The following is a 19,105-nucleotide window of genomic DNA, read 5'->3' on the forward strand; positions in this document are numbered from 1 at the left end:
CAACACCCAGGGGGGAACCCAGCATAGAGCAACAAAATAATCACATTCGATTAAATGAGTTGAATTAACTGATTTGCTTTTCTCCTCCAGGGAGAGACAGCACTCACATCCACACTTGGGATCCACATCTTCCCTTTCCACCCTCCTTGGACCACTCCTCTCAACCATCCTAAAAACGGGGTAAAATCCTCTGGTTTTGGGTGGAAATTATGGGCAAAGGCTCCCAGATTTTACCTTCCTGGTGGATTTTTACACACCTGCCACCTAAAAGCTGCCCCTGGCAGACACGAGGACAAAAGGAGGGAGCCATAAAGCCGTGAAAAGTTTAAAGACATTTATTTAAAATACAATTTATAAAACGTTTTCTTTCCGGCGCACGTTTTTTTTTTTGTTTTTTGTTTTCTGGGGGGAGCAGAAACACGCGGGTACCGCGTCCATCCTCCCCCTCCTGGGGATGAAGGCGCTTCCCACAGGAACGCCGCCGAGCCCTGCCCGCGGGCGGGACGTGTCCTGGGCACCGAGTCCTGGCGCCGGACAAGGAGATTTCAGTGCTGGAAAAGGGGATTTCGGTGCCGGAGCTGGGATCTCGGTGCCGGCCACGAAGGAGGCAGCGATGAGGCACCAGAAATCCGGCGGATTTGGGAGGTTTTTGGCTATTCTATGCTATTTTTAGGAATAATTAAGGAAAGGCGCAGTGACTACAGTTATTGCTGACGGCCTTCTCCCTCCCGCTCCCTCCCGGAGCTCATCCCGGCCCCCAGGCTCAGGGGATGAGTGAGATCCCCCAAAAGTCCCCGGGATCCCAGGGGGAATCCCGGGGGAATCCCGCCCCACCCGGAACCAGCTGTGAGGAGGTTCCGGGGGTTGGATACACAGGTAGTTTCTATTTTCCCGTTTCTGTGGGATTTCAGCCTCATTTCCACACAGGGCTTTTCGTGCACGTCAAGATTGGCTCGTTCCCCCTCGAACCTGCTGAAGGCAGCGCCTGGATGCAGGATCCATCAGGAACCACCCAGGTCTCCAGGTCCTGGCCCTCCAGGAAGAGCATTTAGTGTTCATCCAATCCCTTGATATCGAGTGATCCTCAGCTTCACCCACGGGGGAACATCTCCGTTCCTGGGGAGCAGCAGCCTCCCCATCCTCTTCCCGGGAGCCGGAGCAGGACGATCCCTTCCCTGAAGCTTTGCTGCCTCCAGCGAGATGTGGGGATCATCCAGGCTTTCCCCAAGGCTGGTCTGGTTCCCAGGTCTGCCATTCCAGGAGAGCTCGTACCGTCCCTGCGCCGCCGGGATATCCCACTCGGGATATCCCACTGCCCAACGTCAGAGCTGCAGCGGCGCCGGAGCCTCTCCTCCTCCTCCTCACATCTCCCTAATTCTTCACTGCCCGGCCCTCCATGGCCGGACAGCAGGCATTTGCACGGGGTCACTCTGCATTCCCTTCTCCCCAAACACAAAAGAACCCATAAAGGATGTGTTTTAAGCTTCTCCTCAAAGCCAGCAGGGAATCGGAGCCAAGCTTTAACAGGAGCAGGATGTGAACTGGGTCCGACTCCGAGGTACCTGGGGGTATCCAGGAGTTCGCTTCCATGGCAGTGGAAATGGAGAAGGAGAAACATGAGCTTGTCATCCCCAAGCCATCACATTCATGGAAATCCATTGGAATTCCCTTTGGAACACTCAGCTACCTCTCTGGACTCAAACAAACGGCTCAAACCCTTCCCACGCACTCCGCCGATCCAAGATACAGAAAACAAACAGAAAACCAAATAAAAGAACCTAAAATCCTCGGAAACAGAACTCGTTCTGGAAGTGATGAGGACAACATGCGCGGCTGGGGAGGCTTCCCATCTTTTTTTTTTTTGTTTTGTTTTGTTTTTTTTTTTTTCTTTTCCTTAAATGCCAGGTTTGGAGTACAACAAACGTTATTGCTGGCGCTCGCTCCGACCCGAGTGGGACACGCACGACTCCCTGCGCCCGGCCGAGCGCGGCACGGCCCCTCGTGTCCCCCGGCCGCACGGGGGGACAGCCCTGCCGCCACGGCCGCTCACAGTGGGTGGAGAGGGGAGGTCACAGTGCGTGGGGCTGAAGGTCACAGTGGGCAGAGCAAAAGGGTCACAGTGCAAATCACCCCGGGAGGTCCCCAGGCCCGGGTCCGTGTGTCCGTGCCGGCGGAACGGCGCCTCCGCCTCTATCTGCGCTGCTTGAAGCCCTGCGAGCCATCGGGGCCCAGCGGCTGCCGGATCACATTGTTGGGCTGCCGGCTGTCCTCGGGCTGCGAGATCCGCGGCGGCCTGCGGGGACAGAGGGGACACAACTGAGCCTGTGGGGACACAACTGAGCCTGTGGGGACATAGCTGGGGCCTGCAGGGACAGAGGGAACACAACTGAGCCTGTGGGGACACAACTGAGCCTGTGGGGACAGAGGGAACACAACTGAGCCTGTGGGGACACAACTGAGCCTGCGGGGACATAGCTGGGGCCTGCGGGGACAGAGGGAACACAACTGAGCCTGTGGGGACAGAGGGAACTCAACTGAGCCTGTGGGGACACAACTGAGCCTGTGGGGACACAACTGAGCCTGCAGACACAGAGGGGACAGCTGAGCCTGCGGGGTACTGCTAGGGCCTGCGGGGACAGAGGGGGACACAACTGAGTCTGTGGGGACAGAGGGGACAGCTGAGCCTGTGGGGACACAACTGAGCCTGCGGGGACAGAGGGGACAGCTGAGCCTGTGGGGACATTGCTGGGGCCTGCGGGGACAGAGGGGGACACAACTGAGCCTGCGGGATCACAGGGGGACAGCTGAGCCTGCAGGGACACAACTGAGCCTGCAGGGACAGAGGGAACAGAGCTGAGCCCATGGGGACACAACTGAGCCTGCAGGGACAGAAGGGACACAGCTGAACCTGCAGGGACACTGCTGGGGTCTGCGGGGACATAACTGAGCCTGTGGGGACACAACTGAGCCTGTGGGGACAGAGGGAACAGAGCTGAGCTTGCAGAGACACAGCTGGGGCCTGCAGGGACACAACTGAGCCTGCAGGGACAGACAGAACAGAGCTGAGCCTGTGGGGACACAACTGAGCCTGTGGAGACACCGCTGGGTCCTGCAGGGACACCGGGAGCAGGGACATCCAAACGAGGTGTGGAATTCTGAATGAGGTGTGGAATTCTGAGTGCCTCGGGGAAACCCCTGCACCACTGGACGCTGTCAGGGGCTCTGGGGTCCCCAGGACAGGAGGGACGTGGAACAAGCCCAAAGGAGCCTGCCAAGGTGATCAGAGGGATGGAGCAGCTCTGCTGTGAGGAAAGGCTGGGGGAATTGGGATTGCTCAGCCTAGAACAGAGAACCTCTGGGGTGACCTGACTGTGGCCTTCCAGTGCCTGAAGGAGCCAACAGCAAAGATGGAGGGACTCTGGATGAGAACCTGGGGGAACAGATTCCCACTGCCAGAGGGCAGGGATGGATTGGATATTGGGAAGAATTCCTCCCTGGCACAGGTGTGGCTGCCCCTGGATCCCTGGAAGTGTTCTGAAGGCACATGGACGTGGCACAGGGACATGTTTAATGGGGAACACAGCAGTGCCAGTCAATGGCTGGACTCTGATCCTGGAAGGCTCTTCCAACCTCAACAATTCCATGATTTATGACCTTACCAGGCCCTTCCCTCACTGCCACCCAGCTGAGGCTCTAACAGAGCCCTCCTCTCTCTGTGCCAGCCTGGCTGCACCCCCACTTAACACCAGGCAGCAACTCCCCAGCCCCACAGAGCTGCTCCCACCTGTCCAGGATGGGTTTCTCCTGCTCCTCCTCGGGGCTGGCGCTGCCCAGGATGCGTTTCCTGGCCTCGGCGTACTCGGCCTCGCGCTGTGCCAGCGATTTGACGGGGAAGGCGGGGCGGCTGGCGGGGTGCGCGCTGCTCAGCACGCCGTTGCTCGTGGGCCGCTTCAGGATGCGGATCTGCGGCGGCGGCCCCGCGGGAAGGCTGTCGTCCTGGATCACGATGGGCACTTTGGGAGGAGATTTGGACTTTCTGCTGTTTGGGAAGGAAAACAAGGGGTTGGCTATTACCGCGACCTGAGTGGGTGTGGCTGGTGATAGAGAGACGGTGAATCTTGTTTCTTGATCAGAAGGCTTGATTTATTAAGATAATATATATAATACATTATGACTATACTAATAGAATATAGAGAGAGGTTTGCAGAGCTGCTAGCTAAGCTAAGAATAGATAGAAAAGAATCCCAAACAAAGTTGTGTCCAGGGACTCAGTCCCCTCACTTGCCCTGGTGATTGGCCCTTAATTATAAACATAGGAAATGAGCCAATCAAGGTGTCTCTGTTGCATTCCACAGCAGCTGATAATAATTGTTTACCTTCTCTTCGGGGGCCTCTGGCCTCCCGAAGACGCAGAAATCCAAAAGAAAGGATTCCTGTGGAGAAATGTCTGCGACAGTTGGCGAGTGTTTGCCACGGGGGTTTGCTGCCTGGTGTTGCTATAGGACATGAAAAAACACAAGCGCACACCGCTGCTCTAGGGACTTTATTTTCTGACTCTAACATTTACAGTTTGGGAAGGAAAACAAGGGGTTGGGGAGTGTTCGCCACGGGGGTTTGCTGCCTGGTGTTGCTATAGGACATGAAAAAACACAAGCGCACACCGCTGCTCTAGGGAATTTATTTTCTGACTCTAACATTTATAGTTTTCTAAGAGTGACAGGGGACTGGAGGGTGACAGTGCCACCTCTCCAATGACACTGGTCAAACCAACAGTTTATCAACTTTCTCTTCTTCTATAAAAGAATGCAAAACAATGAGTTATTTACAGAGAAAGTTTACTACAAAAATGTCAACGTTAAAAAGCTTAAAAAATCTTAAAAAAACAGAGTGACAGCCCAGTGTGTGAATTCCTCGTGTCTGAATGGCCTTCCTGTGATTAACAGCAGCCTGCAATAATTAAAGGCCTCGCTATAGTAGTAACTCTAAAGAGGAGCAGTGGATAGCTCAGAAAGAGATGGAAAATCAGTCTCTGCTGTGTGTGACACCATTAAATGTCGCAGTGTCTTTTCATTAAAAATCCTTTCTTAGGATTTTCCTTCCTGAGAAGCTGAGAGGCCGCAGGAACAAAATGTAAATAATGGTTATCTGCTGCTGTGGAATGCAACAGGTGCATCTGTGATTGGTCTCGTGTGGTTGTTTCTAATTAATGGCCAATCACAGCCCAGTTAGCTTGGACTCTCTGTCCAAGCCACAAAGATTCCTTTCTATTCTTTGCTTAGCCAGCCTTCTGAGATGAAACTTTTCCTTCTATTATTTTTAGTATAGTTTTAATGTAATATATATCATAAAATAATAAATCAAGCCTTCTGAAACATGGAGTCAACATTCTCGTCTCTTCCCTCACCTGCAAACCCCTGTGACACTGTCACAATTAAACAGAGACTGTTCCCTCAGCAGAGCTTTACTGTGACAGTGGTCACAGGGGTCTGAGGATGAGGGAAGAGATGAGGATCTGACTCCATGTTTCAGAAGGCTGATTTATTATTTTATGATATATGTTATATTAAAACTATACTAAAAGAATAGATGAAAGGATTTCCTCAGAAGGCTGGCTAAGAATAGAAAAGAATGATAACAAAGGTTTGTGGCTTGGACTTGCTGTCTGAGCCAGCTGACTGTGATTTGCCATTAATTAGAAATAACCAACATGGGCCAATGACAGCTGCACCTGTTGCATTCCACAGCAGCAGATAACCATTGTTTACATTTTGTTCCTGAGGCCTCTCAGCTTCTCAGGAAGAAAAATCCTAAGGAAAGGATTTTTCATAAAAGATGTCTGCGACACTTCACTATTTCTAGTTGAAGACATTGGTGTAAGCACCTTGATTTCACTCCCTGCAAGGATTTCTAGGGCCCCTCTCCCCAGGACACCCAGCCTGTCACTCCAACCCTGCCATTTCACTCCTCAGAGCCAGCCTCAGCCCCAGCTCACCATCTGAATGTTTCACAGTCCCTTTTCTGCATGGAACTCCCAGAGGATAAATCCCATGACTCTCTAATAATCAAAGGGGAAAAAACCCAACAACAAAGGACTTGTCAGCAACGATTAAAAAAAGTTTCTGGTAGAAAATAACACAGCCCTGCCCAGGCCCAAAGGAAGCAGGAAAAGAAATTGTGCCTGATGCAAGACACAGTGAGTCAGTCCAGAGCCAGGAGCTGGCATTACCTGACTCAGCCATTTCTTCCCCTCTTTCTCACTTGGCTTCCCCCAAGCTGGAGCTTCATCCAGTCTGGAGGAGCCGGCTCTGAAAGCTCTGAAATCAGAGCACTCTCAGCTTTCTCCCGCGGCTCCCAAGGGCCACCTAGTGGCACAGAGACAGGGACTCCCTGATTCTCAACCCCAACCCAGCGCTCCCTGCTCAGTCTGAAGCTGTTTCCCCACCCCGCAGGCCCTCAGTTGTCCAACAGCACCTCAGGGAAATCAGGATTTTACCTTTCCTTCTGTGTGATCTTCAGCTTCTTTTCCAACCGTCTGTCTATTTCCTAGAAAAGAAGGAGAGAAAAGTAAAACCACAAGGTTTTTAATAAAATGAAGACCAATCTCAGTTTGGAGGTCAGAGTTTGAGCCTGTTTGGGCACACATGTAATTTCAGTGTTCCAAACACCGATCTCTAAAGGGGGGAGGGAGTGTGTGGCTCCATCTAAGGATGATTTGGGAATCAAGAGACAGAGAAAAGTAAAGCCATCATGGATAAGCCATGAGAAAAGCAAAACCACCAGGAGTATTTTGCTGTAGCCAGCAGCACACCCACAGCAGGCCATGGATCTGGTGTCTGTGACCGTGTCCACAGCGGTGTTCAGGTGAGGGAAGAGACGAAGATCTGACTCCATATTTCAGAAGGCTTGATTTATTATTTTATGATATATATATTACATTAAAACTATACTAAAAGAATAGAAGAAAAAGTTCTCATCAGAAGGCTGGCTAAGAATAGAAAAGAATGATAACAAAGGTTTGTGGCTCAGAGAGTCTGAGCCAGCTGTGATTGGCCATTAATCAGAAACAAGCACATGAGACCAATCCCAGATGCACCTGTTGCATTCCACAGCAGCAGATAATCAATGTTTGCATTTTGTTCCTGAGGCCTCTCAGCTTCTCAGGAGGAAAAATCCTAAGGAAAGGATTTTCATATAAAGATGTCAGCGACAGGCGCCGAGTGCTCATCACTCATTTTAACCACCTCAGCTGGCAAAAAACCACCTGTGAGGGTAAAACCCCACAGCAATTCCACAGCAATTCCACAGCAAGGTACTCCTGGATCCAGGCAGGGATCAGGCCAAACCTGCTGGGCATTGGAGCAGCAGTGGCCACAGCCAGGGCTGTGGTGGTGTTCACAGGGGTCTGAGGATGAGGGAAGAGATGAGGATCTGACTCCATGTTTCAGAAGGCTTGATTTATTATTTTATTATATATATATTATATTAAAACTATACTAAAAGAATAGAAGGAAAAGTTTCATCTCAGAAGGCTGGCTAAGCTACGAATAGAAAGGAATGATAACAAAGGTTTGTGGCTGGGACAGAGAGTCCAAGCCAGCTGACTGTGATTGGCCATTAATTAGAAACAAGCACACGAGACCAATCCCAGATGCACCTGTTGCATTCCACAGCAGCAGATAATCAATGTTTACATTTTGTTCCTGAGGCCTCTCAGCTTCTCAGGAGGAAAAATCCTAAGGAAATGATTTTCATGAAAAGATGTGTGTGACACAGGGCGGTCCAGGGAAGCTGAGCCCCGAGCCCAGGCCAGGGGCAGGGCTGGCCAGCAGGGCCACATTCCTGCCAGGAGAAGGCCCTGCCCTGCCCCACACCTCCCTGGGCTGCAGTCACCACCGAGTCACCCACGGGCACAGCGACGTGTTCATCACCCACAGAGCCGGGTCTGAGCGTGCCAGCCCTGCCCAGGCTGGCAGCCACCCCTGCCAGGCTGCCCAGGTGTTGCAACCAGAGCAATTACAGAGAAAACTCGGCTGAGGAGGAGAAGGAAGCCAGGTTTCAACCCCCCTGCAGGTGACCTGCCCCAACCCCACCGGTATTTTTAGATCCTCACAATTTTTAGGTCCTCATGACAGCTCCGTTAAAAGAGGCTCTGAAACAGCTTTTTGTGTTTGATTCAATCATCAAATAAGGAGAGAAACTACCTGAGAGCGTCCCAGTTTAGCCAGCTGATATCTGGCACTACAGAAGGAAATTCCAAATTTGTGGCAGGAGGCAGCTGCTCTGCTCTGAGGCCTGGCTGCTTCCCCCTGCTGCCTGCAGGAACCACAGCGGGCACAGCTCGGGAAGGGAACGGGTTTGGACTGAAATTCCCTGCCCCTGTGAGCAGGGAAGGAGCACAAGTCACTACAAGATGCCAATCCACAGAGTTGGCTGCTGGTCATACACCTCCACCTAGAATGGAATAAATCATTTCAGGAAGATAAAAGGTGGGTGGGAGGTTGAGTTTCCTCACCCAAGCCTGTCCTGGGAGGTAACAAAACCGGGCAGAGCCTCCTGGGGAGGGCCAACACCTGCAGGCAGCTCCCTTCCTCTTCAAGGGGGCTGGGAGGGAGGAAAATCCCATTTTTTGCTGCACAGGAGGGAGGGAATGTGTGAGAGCTGCCTCCTGCCCTCTGAGAGCAGTGGATATCCTGCTGAGGATGGAGATGCTGTGGGGCAGCTGGTGGCAAACAGCAGAAGCCAAATGAGGGGAAGGGGTTGGCTCCTCACTCAGCCAGCCCAGGTGATGACATTGTGGTTTTAAAACCAGATTTTCAGCCTCCAGGCCCTCCTGGAATATCCCCATTAAATACTTCAGCACACAGGGGAGAGAGACAACAGGAAAACAGGGTGGAAAGGGGGGAAACACACTTCAGGAGCTTCTCAAACCATTCCACACTGAGTAGAAACAAGGCTGCTGAGCCCTGACTGGGACTGTGGGCACAGAGGTGACACAAGCCACATGGCAGCCCTGGGGAATGCTCTGTTCTGCTCTGAACCACCTCCTTCCCAGCAGAGGAGAGGTGGCCTGGCAAAAGTCACATTGCTGCACTGCTGGGGGCTCTGAGCTGAGCTCAGGGCTGCTCCTGAAGCGCTGGGGGCTCTGAGCTGAGCTCTGAGCCTGTTCCTGCACTGCTGCTGCTCCTGAAGCACTGGGGGCTCTGAGTTGAGCTCAGGGCTGCTCCTGAAGCACCGGAGGCTCTGAGCTGAGCCCTGGGGCTGTTCCTACACCTCTGCTCTCCTGGGGCTGCTCCTGAAGCACTGGAGGCTCTGAGCTGAGCCCTGGGGCTGTTCCTGCACTTCTGCTGGCTCTGAGCTGAGCTCTGAGCCTGTTCCTGCACTGCTGCTGCTCCTGGGGCTGCTCCTGAAGCACTGGGGGCTCTGAGTTGAGCTCAGGGCTGCTCCTGAAGCACTGGGGGCTCTGAGCTGAGCCCTGGGGCTGCTCCTACACCTCTGCTCTCCTGGGGCTGTTCCTGCACTGCTGGGGGCTCTGAGCTGAGCCCCAGGGCTGCAGCCATGGTCTGACTGGGAGATGCTGCAATTGCAGGGTGTCACCTCCACCTCAGCACTGAGAACAGGTGATTCACGGCATTGTCACCGAGCCCCAGCGCTGCCAGACAGCCCCACACGCTCCAGCCACAGCCTGCAGCCTCCCCAGGCACAGGAAAATGAAGCTCTTTGCTCTGCTCGACACCAAAACTTATCCAAGGAATCCTTCACAACCATCCCGACTCCTTCGCAGCCCGTTTCGCTTTTCCCACTCTGGAGCAGGTCACTTCCAGCAAAATTCTTGGTGCCTTTGTCTCCAAACCCCCAAAGCCACCAGTGGTCAGGGAGCAAACTCGGGGTGCTGGACCATAAACCAGAGCTCTGTGCTTGGGGAGCTCCTCACCAGGGATCACACGGGGTCAGGGAGGCTGGGAAAGACCTTGGATCACTGAGCCCACCCTGTCCCCAGCCTGGCGAGTGCCACCTCCAGGGATGGGCACTCCAACCCTCCCTGGGCAGTTCCAAGGCCTGAGCACCCTTTCCATGCAGAAATTCCTCCTGGTGTCCACCCTGAGCTCCCCTGGCCCAGCCTGAGGCCGTTCCTCTGCTCCTGTCCCTGTTCCCTGGAGCACAGCCCGACCCCCTGGCTGTCCCCTCCTGTCAGGAGCTGTGCAGAGCCACAAGGGCCCCCTGAGCCTCCTTTGCTCCAGGCTGAGCCCCTTCCCAGCTCCCTCAGCCTCTCCTGGGGCTCCATTCCCTGCCCTGGACACGCTCCAGCCCCTCCAGGTCCTTCTTTCCACGAGGGCTCAGCACAGGGGCCTGGCCCTGCCCTGGGCCTGTGCCCACACCAGGCTGGCACAAGGAGCAAAGCCAGGAGCAGTAAAATATCAAATAAATCCCCTCAATTCCAGCCTCAGCAGCTGATGGGAGCACTGTGCTCCCTGCAGAACATGAGGCTCCCTCCACACATAGGGACCTTGGCAGAATAACAAAAACCAACCCTTGACACCAATCACACACAAACCCCTCCCTGCCACCCCAACCTCTGCAGGATCCACAGAATTCCTGGCACTGCTGAGGGGATTCCAGCTGCCCCCACTGAAATTTTGGAAGGAAAAATCTCCTTTTGTGTTTAAACAGATGGGCAAAAGCAGCTCCCCACCTCAGCTGCAGTGAGGTGAGTGAGGAGCACTCCCTCCCCACCTCACACACCTCTTGGTGTGTCACAAATTTTGTTTTCTTCTAAACACAGGCACTGACTCTGCATTTTCCAGGCAGCTCAGTGCTCATTGCTGGGACGTTTGGAATTGGAGGAATGGAGTGTTTGAACACCACGTGCAGACACAGCCCCAGCCCTGAGCAGCCTCACAGCTCGTGACTGGGATCACTGCACCACTTTAAAAGCAGAATCACCTTGGCACTGCTCGTTTTTAATTAAAATCAAATCCCTGCTGCTGCTCTGCACGGATCCATCCGTGTGCTGATGTCACCCCCTCTGCTCTGCTGTGTCACGCTGGCTGTCACCATGTGGGGAAGGAGATAAAATTAGGAGCTGACTCTGAGGGCAAGTGCCAGAGGCACTACAAGCACCACGGGCATGAGCTGTCTGCAGAGACAGCTGGATGTGGCACCCGAGGACCTGCACAGGTCACTGGGGACAAACCCCAGGTGTCCTTCACCTGAGGGGCTCCTCCAGCTCCCCCTTCCCACACAAACGTCTCTGCATCACCAAAAACCACAGGGCATTCCCAGCCTGCCTCACACCCCCGTGCAAAACCCCCTCCCCAAAGATTAGCAAGGAATCTCAGCAGCCTATTTTTAGGGCTATTATTTGTGGATGCCAAACAGGACCCAAACAAACAGCCCGAAGAAGATCCTGTTCTCTGACATTTAGGCTGCATTTGTGGACAAGGACGTCATGGAAGCTGAGCTGAGCCCCACCACAGGCACCCTTCCTACCCCCACCCTGAGGAAAACAGCCAAGAGGATCCATAACCCCCCTTGGAATGCAGACATGGACCCCAGGACATGAATCTGCTGCTCAGATCCCACATTCCTGTGGCCTGGCATGCCAAAGAGCCACACAGGCATTAAGCTGACACCTTGGGGGTGCTGCTGGTGAGCTGGGGACCCTCAGCACCCCAGGAGTGCATCCTGCAGGGGATGGAGGCACATTCCCAGGCAAATCCAGAATATTGGGAAGCACAGGGGCCAAGCCAGCCACTCTGCTGGCCAGAAACCTTTTGGGAATACACATTTGGGAATAACTGCAGTGCCCTGGGCACACACAGGGCATTGTCCCCATCCCTGCCAGCAGGGACTCTCCAAACACAGCAAACAGCAGCTCCCAGCCTGGCTGATCCGGGCAGGAATTGCAGGATAACCCCTGGCTGCCTTTCACCCCAAGGTGAGTGAGTGAGCTCCACTGAAGGTGTGAGGAAGGCAGAGACTTGGTGTAAATCACTGACACCAGGTGGTATTTCCCCCTCTTCATCCAACACTCCTCTGCAGAAATCCTGGGGAGATCCCTACCAGAGCACAGGGCAGCGGTCCTGCTGCTCTCCTGGATCTCTGGTAACATTTTCCAAAGCTCTGGAAAACCATTAACCACATTCTCTGCTGTATCTACTCCCAGCACAACCTTCTGCCCCTCTCACCCCAATAATGTGGAATGTCAAACCCCAGAACAAGTGAATTTCAGCTGGAGCTGGATCCTCCCAAAACCACAGCTGGGTCTGCTCCTCACAGCACCACTGCATGCTCTGGCAATTCCTGACAAACTCCAAAGCCTGGCTGATGTTCCTTTCTTTAGGAAATAAAAGCAAGTTTTAAGATCTGAGGTCACCAGAGCTGTTGATGGAGACCCAAACCTGGAACAAAACACCCTCAGGAAAGAGCAGAGATGGGCAGCCCCTGATCTCCTCCTTACCCACCTATTTCTCTGCTCCAAAGAGAAATTAATCTATTAATTACTGCAACACTCCAGCTCCTGAGGCTGCTGGGGATCAGCTGCTGCATTAATTATTCCTCCCAGTCACCCTGCCAGGCTCAGCCCCAGGTGTTTGTGTCTCCATGGCAGATCCTGCTCCTCAGCACCAGGCACTGGGGACATGGAGCATTTTTGGGAACAAGTCTGACATTCCCAGCACGGATTTTTAGGGCTGGGGGAAGAACTCAGTGGGGCAGCAGCTCCTTCTCCCTTGCTGCAGTATCCCCAAACCAACCTCACTTCCCCCTGTTCATTCCCAACCTCCAAACCTCCCATTTCTTACCAAAAACCTCCCTCTGCCCAAGCAACACCCAGCAGCAGAAACAGAAATTTCCATTCCCAGTTTCAAGACTTTTTTGGATCTGTTACAGCACCTAAAGCAAACATTTGGTGAAACTTTGCCCCACATCTTTTCGGTGTGGGAAGTCCAAATCCATCCAGGGTTCATGGCAGCAGGGGAGGGGAGATTCTGCCCCTCTGCCCCTCAGGTGGGACCCTCAGCACCTGCAGAGCTGCCCCAGCACAGGGAGGAGCTGGAGCTGCTGGAGGCTCCATGGGGATCAGGGGGATGGAGCAGCTCTGCTGGGAGAGCTGGGAATGCTCAGCTGGAGAGGAGAAGCTCCAGGGAGAGCTCAGAGCCCTTGCAGGGCCTGAAGGGGCTCCAGGAGAGCTGCAGAGGGACTGGGGACAAGGATGGAGGGACAGGACACAGGGAATGGCTCCCACTGCCTCAGGGCAGGGCTGGATGGGATATTGGGAATTAGGAATTGCCCCCTGTGAGGGTGGGCAGGCCCTGGCACAGGGTGCCCAGAGCAGCTCTGGATCCCTGGCAGTGCCCAAAGCCAGGCTGGACACTGGGGCTTGGAGCACCCTGGGGCAGTGGAAGGTGTCCCTGCCATGGCAGGACATGGAATGGGATGAGCTTGAAGGGTTTCTGGGATTCCCTCACAGCCCTGACCCCAAAACCCAGTTTTCCTCACGGCCACAGCTCTGCACACCCCAGCCTCGTTAGTGTGGCCCTGCCCACAGCACTCATTAGCAGAGGGAGGTCACAGTGTCACACTCCAGAGTGTTTCCCTTCTGCCTCTGCTGGACTTCAACCCCACTGAGCACCTCCAAGTGACAGCAGCTGACACCTCCAGATCCAGTGACCCAGAGCCTGGCAGGTGGCACCAATGCCACCCTCACGTGTGACAGACAGGAGACATTCTGCCACCTCGGGTGCCCTGTGCTCCCTGAGTGCTGTGACACCAGCTGGGGACAGTCCCAGGCCAGGCCAAAGTGCATTCCCAGCCTCTGTCTGCTCCATCCTCCTGGAATGGCCGAGCACAGGACATGGGGCAGGTTCTCCTCTCCTGGGGACACTGCAGGGGCTGAAGGGAGCAGCTGGAGCTCAGCCTGCAAACTCCAGGGGGAAAAGGCACACAAGGAGAGTAATTCCATGGGATTTTAACCTGGTTTGGATTGCCAGAGGAATGTTTGACCTGCAGGGAACCAGGGAATGTCCTGAGCTGGAAGGGACCCACAGGGATCAAACCCAAGCCCTGGCCCTGCACAGACACCCCAACAATCCCAGCCTGTCCTGGAGCTCTGGCAGGGCTGTGCCCATTCCCTGGGCAGCCTGGGCAGTGCCAGCACCCTCTGGGGAAGAGCCTTTGCTGATCTCCAACCCAAAAACCCAAACCCCCCTGGGCCAGCCCCAGCCCTTCCCTGGTTCTGTCCCTGCTCACAGAGCTGTGCCCTCCCTTGGGATGAAGCTGAAAGAGATCCTGACCTGGAATCAATGATTGAGACTCTGACACACTCCAATTCTACCTGGTAAAGAAATAACCAATGAATCTCTCTGCCAAGCACCAGTTCCAAGCTGAGGATCACCCATGACCATGTTCTGGAGCCCAGCTTCCACCTAACACTTAATTATTGCTTTAGCCAGGTAAACAGGCCTGAGTGTCACCAACTGACCTCTCATTTGTGTTTGCCAGCCGGGCCACACAACACCACACAAAAACAAACCAGGAATTAAGGCTCATTAGTGTTTTCTGACCCAGACTGGCCTTTGAAGCCCTTCCCAGCCTCACTCCTAACTCAGAGGTTACTCACAGCCTGGTTTCCAGCTGTAACTCCCCATTCCACAGACATTCCAGGGCTCTAATTGGACACAGGGAGGTGACAATGACCCAGAGGCCCCACCTGCTGCACCCTGTGGCCCTGGGACAGGGGACACTGTCACGGTCACTCGGGGGTGGCACATTGCCAAGGAGCTGCTCCGTGTCTGGGGCAGCTCTGATGGCACAAGAGCAAGAGAGGCCACCTTGAACACCCAACCAACCACCAGGATTTGTTTCACAGCTCCCTGAGTGACCAAACCAAGCTGGGTTGGATTTTTAGGGGTTTGATTCAACCTAATGAGATTTTCCTGGTGCCTGATTTGGGGGAGCTGCATGAGAGAAATGAGGTGAATTTTAATTAGGAGACCCTGGGATCTCTGCTCAGCCCAGAACTGCCTCTTGCTGACAAACCTTCCTCAAGGCCTTGAGCAAAAGCTCTCAGCCTCACCAAAAGCTACAAACAAAAACCCCCAGAACTGAAAATGTGATGTATTTGCTTTCCTAAGGAACACCCTGTGGGTGGAATATTAAAAAATTACATGCTAGGACACAGATAATGCATCGATAAAACCCACCATGCATCTCCTGGTGCATCTCTACTGTTCCCTCATGTCTTGGAGGGTCTAAAAAATTAAATAACTCAGGCTCCCAACAGTGGGAAGTGCCAGCATCACAGAATCCCAGAATGGTTTGGGTTGGGAGGGACCTTAAAGCTGCTGCAGTGGCAGCCCTGCCATGGCAGGGACACCTCCCACTGTCCCCAATGTCCAGCCTGGCCTTGGGCACTGCCAGGGATCCACAGCTGCTCTGGGCACCTGTGCCAGGGGACAATTCCTAATTGCCAGTATCCCAGCTAACCCTGCCCTTTCCCTGTGTCCTGGCACTGTCACAGCAGGATGTGTTTGAGCTGCTCCCTGGTGTCTCTGCTCTGCTGCAGCCTCCTGAGCACCAACAGCACTGCCAAGCCCTGCTCCTGGATGCTGGGATTGCCTTGGATGGAAGAAAATCACAGAACCAGGGAATGTCCTGAGCTGGAAGGGATCAAACCCAACCCCTGGCCCTGCACAGACACCCCAACAATCCCAGCCTGTCCTGGAGCTCTGGCAGGGCTGTGCCCATTCCCTGGGCAGCCTGGGCAGTGCCAGCACCCTCTGGGGAAGAGCCTTTGCTGATCTCCAACCCAAAAACCCAAACCCCCCTGGGCCAGCCCCAGCCCTTCCCTGGTTCTGTCCCTGCTCACAGGCACAGATCAGAGCTGCCCCTCAGGAGGAGCTGCAGTTGCTGCTGGTGCCACAGCAGAGCCTGCTCCTGCCCTGGCTGCTCTGTGCCCACCTGTGCCTGTGACTTTGGGACACCTGAACGTCCCCAGCTGCAGCAGCATCCATCAGCACCACAAGAACCACGGGACAAGGGGAGCTTGAGCTCTCCTGTGCTCCACCCTGCCAGCATCCACTTCCTGCAGGCACCAGCAGCAGCTCCAGGGCTCCTTCCTGCCAGGCACAGAGTGAGATCCCCTTCCCGACCCCCAGGGCAGCTCCTGCCCCATTACCAGCCTGCACAGGCAGCTCACATCCCACCCCCTCCAACTGCTCCACAGGCATCAACAACTGCAACAGCAGCTGCTCCTCCTGCCAGCCCTACAGGAGCAGCTGAGGGAGCTGGGAAGGGGCTCAGCCTGGAGCAAAGGAGGCTCAGGGGCCCTTGTGGCTCTGCACAGCTCCTGACAGGAGGGGACAGCCAGGGGTCGGGCTGTGCTCCAGGGAACAGGGACAGGAGCAGAGGGAACGGCCTCAGGCTGGGCCAGGGGAGCTCAGGGTGGACACCAGGAGGAATTTCTGCATGGAAATGGTGCTCAGGCCTTGGCAGGGGCTGCCCAGGGAGGTTTGGGGCTCCCATTCCTGGAGGTATCTAAGGAAGTCCTGGAGGTGGCACTCAGAGCTTTGGGCTGGGGACAAGGTGGGGACTGGGCACACGGAGGACTCGATGGTCCTGGAGAGCTTTTCCTACCCCAAGGATTGTGTGATTCCCCAGGGAACCTCCGTGCTCACCAGCACAAGCACCCCTGAGGTTATGAGCATGAATTCCCAGCAGTGTGGACTGGAAATGGGTGTGAGAAAGGACAAGTGACGGATTTCTCCTTTGAAGGAAAAGCACCTGGGAGGTACCAGCAGGAAGGACAATCTGGGAGGACGCTCCACGGCAGGATTGGAGCATCAGGACCATTTTAAACCATTACTCAAGGCCACAGTCACGGGCTCCCGAGGCTGCAGCCGTGTCCCTTCATGGAGCGCTGGAATTATCTCCGAGCCGGGCACGAGGGGTGGGCGAGCAGCGCTGCCAGCCTGGCACCGGCCCCTCTCGGGCATTCAATTACAGGCTCTATTTTGCTCCCCTGGCTCCGGCCAGGTGTAACCCAATCCCTTGCCCACAGCGGCGTCCAGGCTGCTCGCCGAGCCCCGTCCGGAGGTTTCTCTGCCCTCTGATCCGCCACAAGCAGAGTTTGCCCTGCGGAGTTTCCCCTCGCTGCGAGCACCCGCAGCGCGCCCGCCCACACGGCTGCTGAGGCAGCGCCGATCCGCAGGCACAGCCTTCACAGCGCTCGGGGTCCCCGGGCGTGACACACACACACACCGTGCCCATCCAGCCCCGGAGCCGCCGCTGAAGCGGGGCCGAGCGGGGACTCTCCCCGTTCTGCCCGAGTGACGGAGCACGTTCCGATCACAGGGAAAGGCCTTCGCTGCCCGCAGAGCCCGCCAGGGTCACGGCCATGCAGGGCTCGCACGTTTTGGCCCCTCCTGCTCCCCCTCCCCGGCCAGCGGGGCTCCCGCGGGGCTGGGCCGCGACCCCGCCGAGCCCCCGCGGCCGCAGCCCCGCCGCGCCCAGGGGGTTGGGACAGCGAGGGGCACACGGGGGGCTGGAGGACAGGCAGGGAGCCGCTCCGAGGAGGGGCCTGAAGCGGGACTGAAGAACCGGCGAGCAGCGGGGCTGGGGGCGACCCGCAGCCCCCCGCGCCGAGCGAGGCCGCGGTCTCTTTAAGAGGCCTAGCAGCGCCGCGGGGCCGCCGCGCCGCCGGACGCGTCCCGCCGCTTCCTCAAGCAACGCCGCGCCGCCCGCCCGCGCTCCCCCGGCGCCCCGGGCCCGCCGCGCCGGGCCCGCGCCGCCGCCCTCACCCCGCTGTCGGCCGCCTCCTCCCAGCTCTCCGCGACCTCCTCATCTTCCATTTTAATTCCCGTCCGCCGCCGGGCCCGCGCGCCCGCGCATGCGCGCGCCGCCCGCCGGCCCGCGCCCGGCAACGCACGCGCAGCGCGCGGAAAGGGCGGGAAGCGGCGGCGGGGAGCGGCACCACAGCGCCCCCTGGCGGCCGGGAGGGCCCGGCCCTGGGCGAGGGTGTGAGGCGATTTCCTTTCATTTTGAGGTGTTTCTTTTTGTGTTTTCCTTAAATTTGGAGGAGTTTTCTCTTAGTTTGGGCGTGCTTTCCCTTTGAAATATTTTCCCTTAATTTTGGTGTGTTTTCCCACAGTTTTGAGGTGTTTTCCCTCACTTCGGGCATGCTTTCCCTGTGAGACATTTTCGCTTAATTTTAGTGTGTTTTCCGACAATTTTGAGGAGTTTTCCCTTAATTTTGAGGTGTTTTTCCTCGATTTTGCTGTGCTTTCCCACAATTTTGAGTTTTCCCTTAATTTTGAGAAGATTTCACTCAATTTTGGTGTGCTTTCCACAATTTTGAATTTCCCTAATTTTGAGGTGTTTTTCCTTGATTTTGGTGTGCTTCCCACAATTTTGAGGGGTTTCCCATAATTCTGAGGTGTTATTCCTTGATTTTGGTGTGCTGTCCACAATTTTAGGAGTTTCCCTTAATTTTGAGAATTTTTCCCTCAATTTTGGTGTGTTTTCCCACAACTTTGAGGAGTTTTCCCTTAATTTTGAGGTGTTTTTCCTTGATTTTTATGTGCTTTCCCACAATTTTGAGGCGTTTTCCCTTAATTTTGAGGTGTTTTTCCTTGATTTTGGTGTGCTTTCTCTTAATTTCAGGGCATTTTTGTTTGTTTGTTTTTCTATAGTTTTGTTTTCCCTTAAATTTTTGAGTCTCTTCTCTTAGTTTTAGGGCGGTTTTCTCTTAATTTTGAGGCGTTTTCACCTAATTTTGGGTTATTGGATATATCTCTCCCCAAATTTAGGCTATTTCAGCTACCAATCCAGCCTCTGGTCCCTCCTGCAGACATCCAGGTGTCCGTGTGTCCTTCCATCCAATTCCTGCCTCTTCACCTAAACCTAAAGCTGCTCTTATGGAGCACAAGGATCAGCTCCAGCCTTCAGAAACCTCCAAAATTCCCCCAAGTCCCCATAATTTCTTAAACATTTCTCATTTATATCCAAAATATTCCCCACTCCAACGTTCTCCTTTGAGCTCTGAGCCACACAAAGGTTTTTGGGGTGGGATTTGCGTTTCCTTTTCCTCGCTCAAAAATTAACTGGCCTT

The 19,105-nt window shown here is 54.8% G+C and overlaps 1 protein-coding gene across 1 annotated transcript; it reads right to left on the reverse strand.

Annotated features, from left to right (window-relative positions):
- Positions 1-319: 319 nt before the first annotated feature.
- Positions 320-18,193, reverse strand: SZRD1 (SUZ RNA binding domain containing 1). Its single transcript, XM_058039150.1, has 5 exons — positions 18,167-18,193; positions 17,796-18,002; positions 6,494-6,543; positions 3,785-4,039; positions 320-2,293 (listed from the first exon to the last, which is right to left on the reverse strand). The coding sequence occupies exons 1-5, from the start codon at positions 18,191-18,193 to the stop codon at positions 2,191-2,193; spliced, it is 642 nt and encodes a 213-aa protein (XP_057895133.1). The 3' UTR covers positions 320-2,190.
- Positions 18,194-19,105: the final 912 nt, after the last annotated feature.

Source organism: Melospiza georgiana, chromosome 22, assembly GCF_028018845.1.
Source record: "Melospiza georgiana isolate bMelGeo1 chromosome 22, bMelGeo1.pri, whole genome shotgun sequence".
NCBI classification, from domain to species: Eukaryota; Metazoa; Chordata; class Aves; order Passeriformes; family Passerellidae; genus Melospiza; species Melospiza georgiana.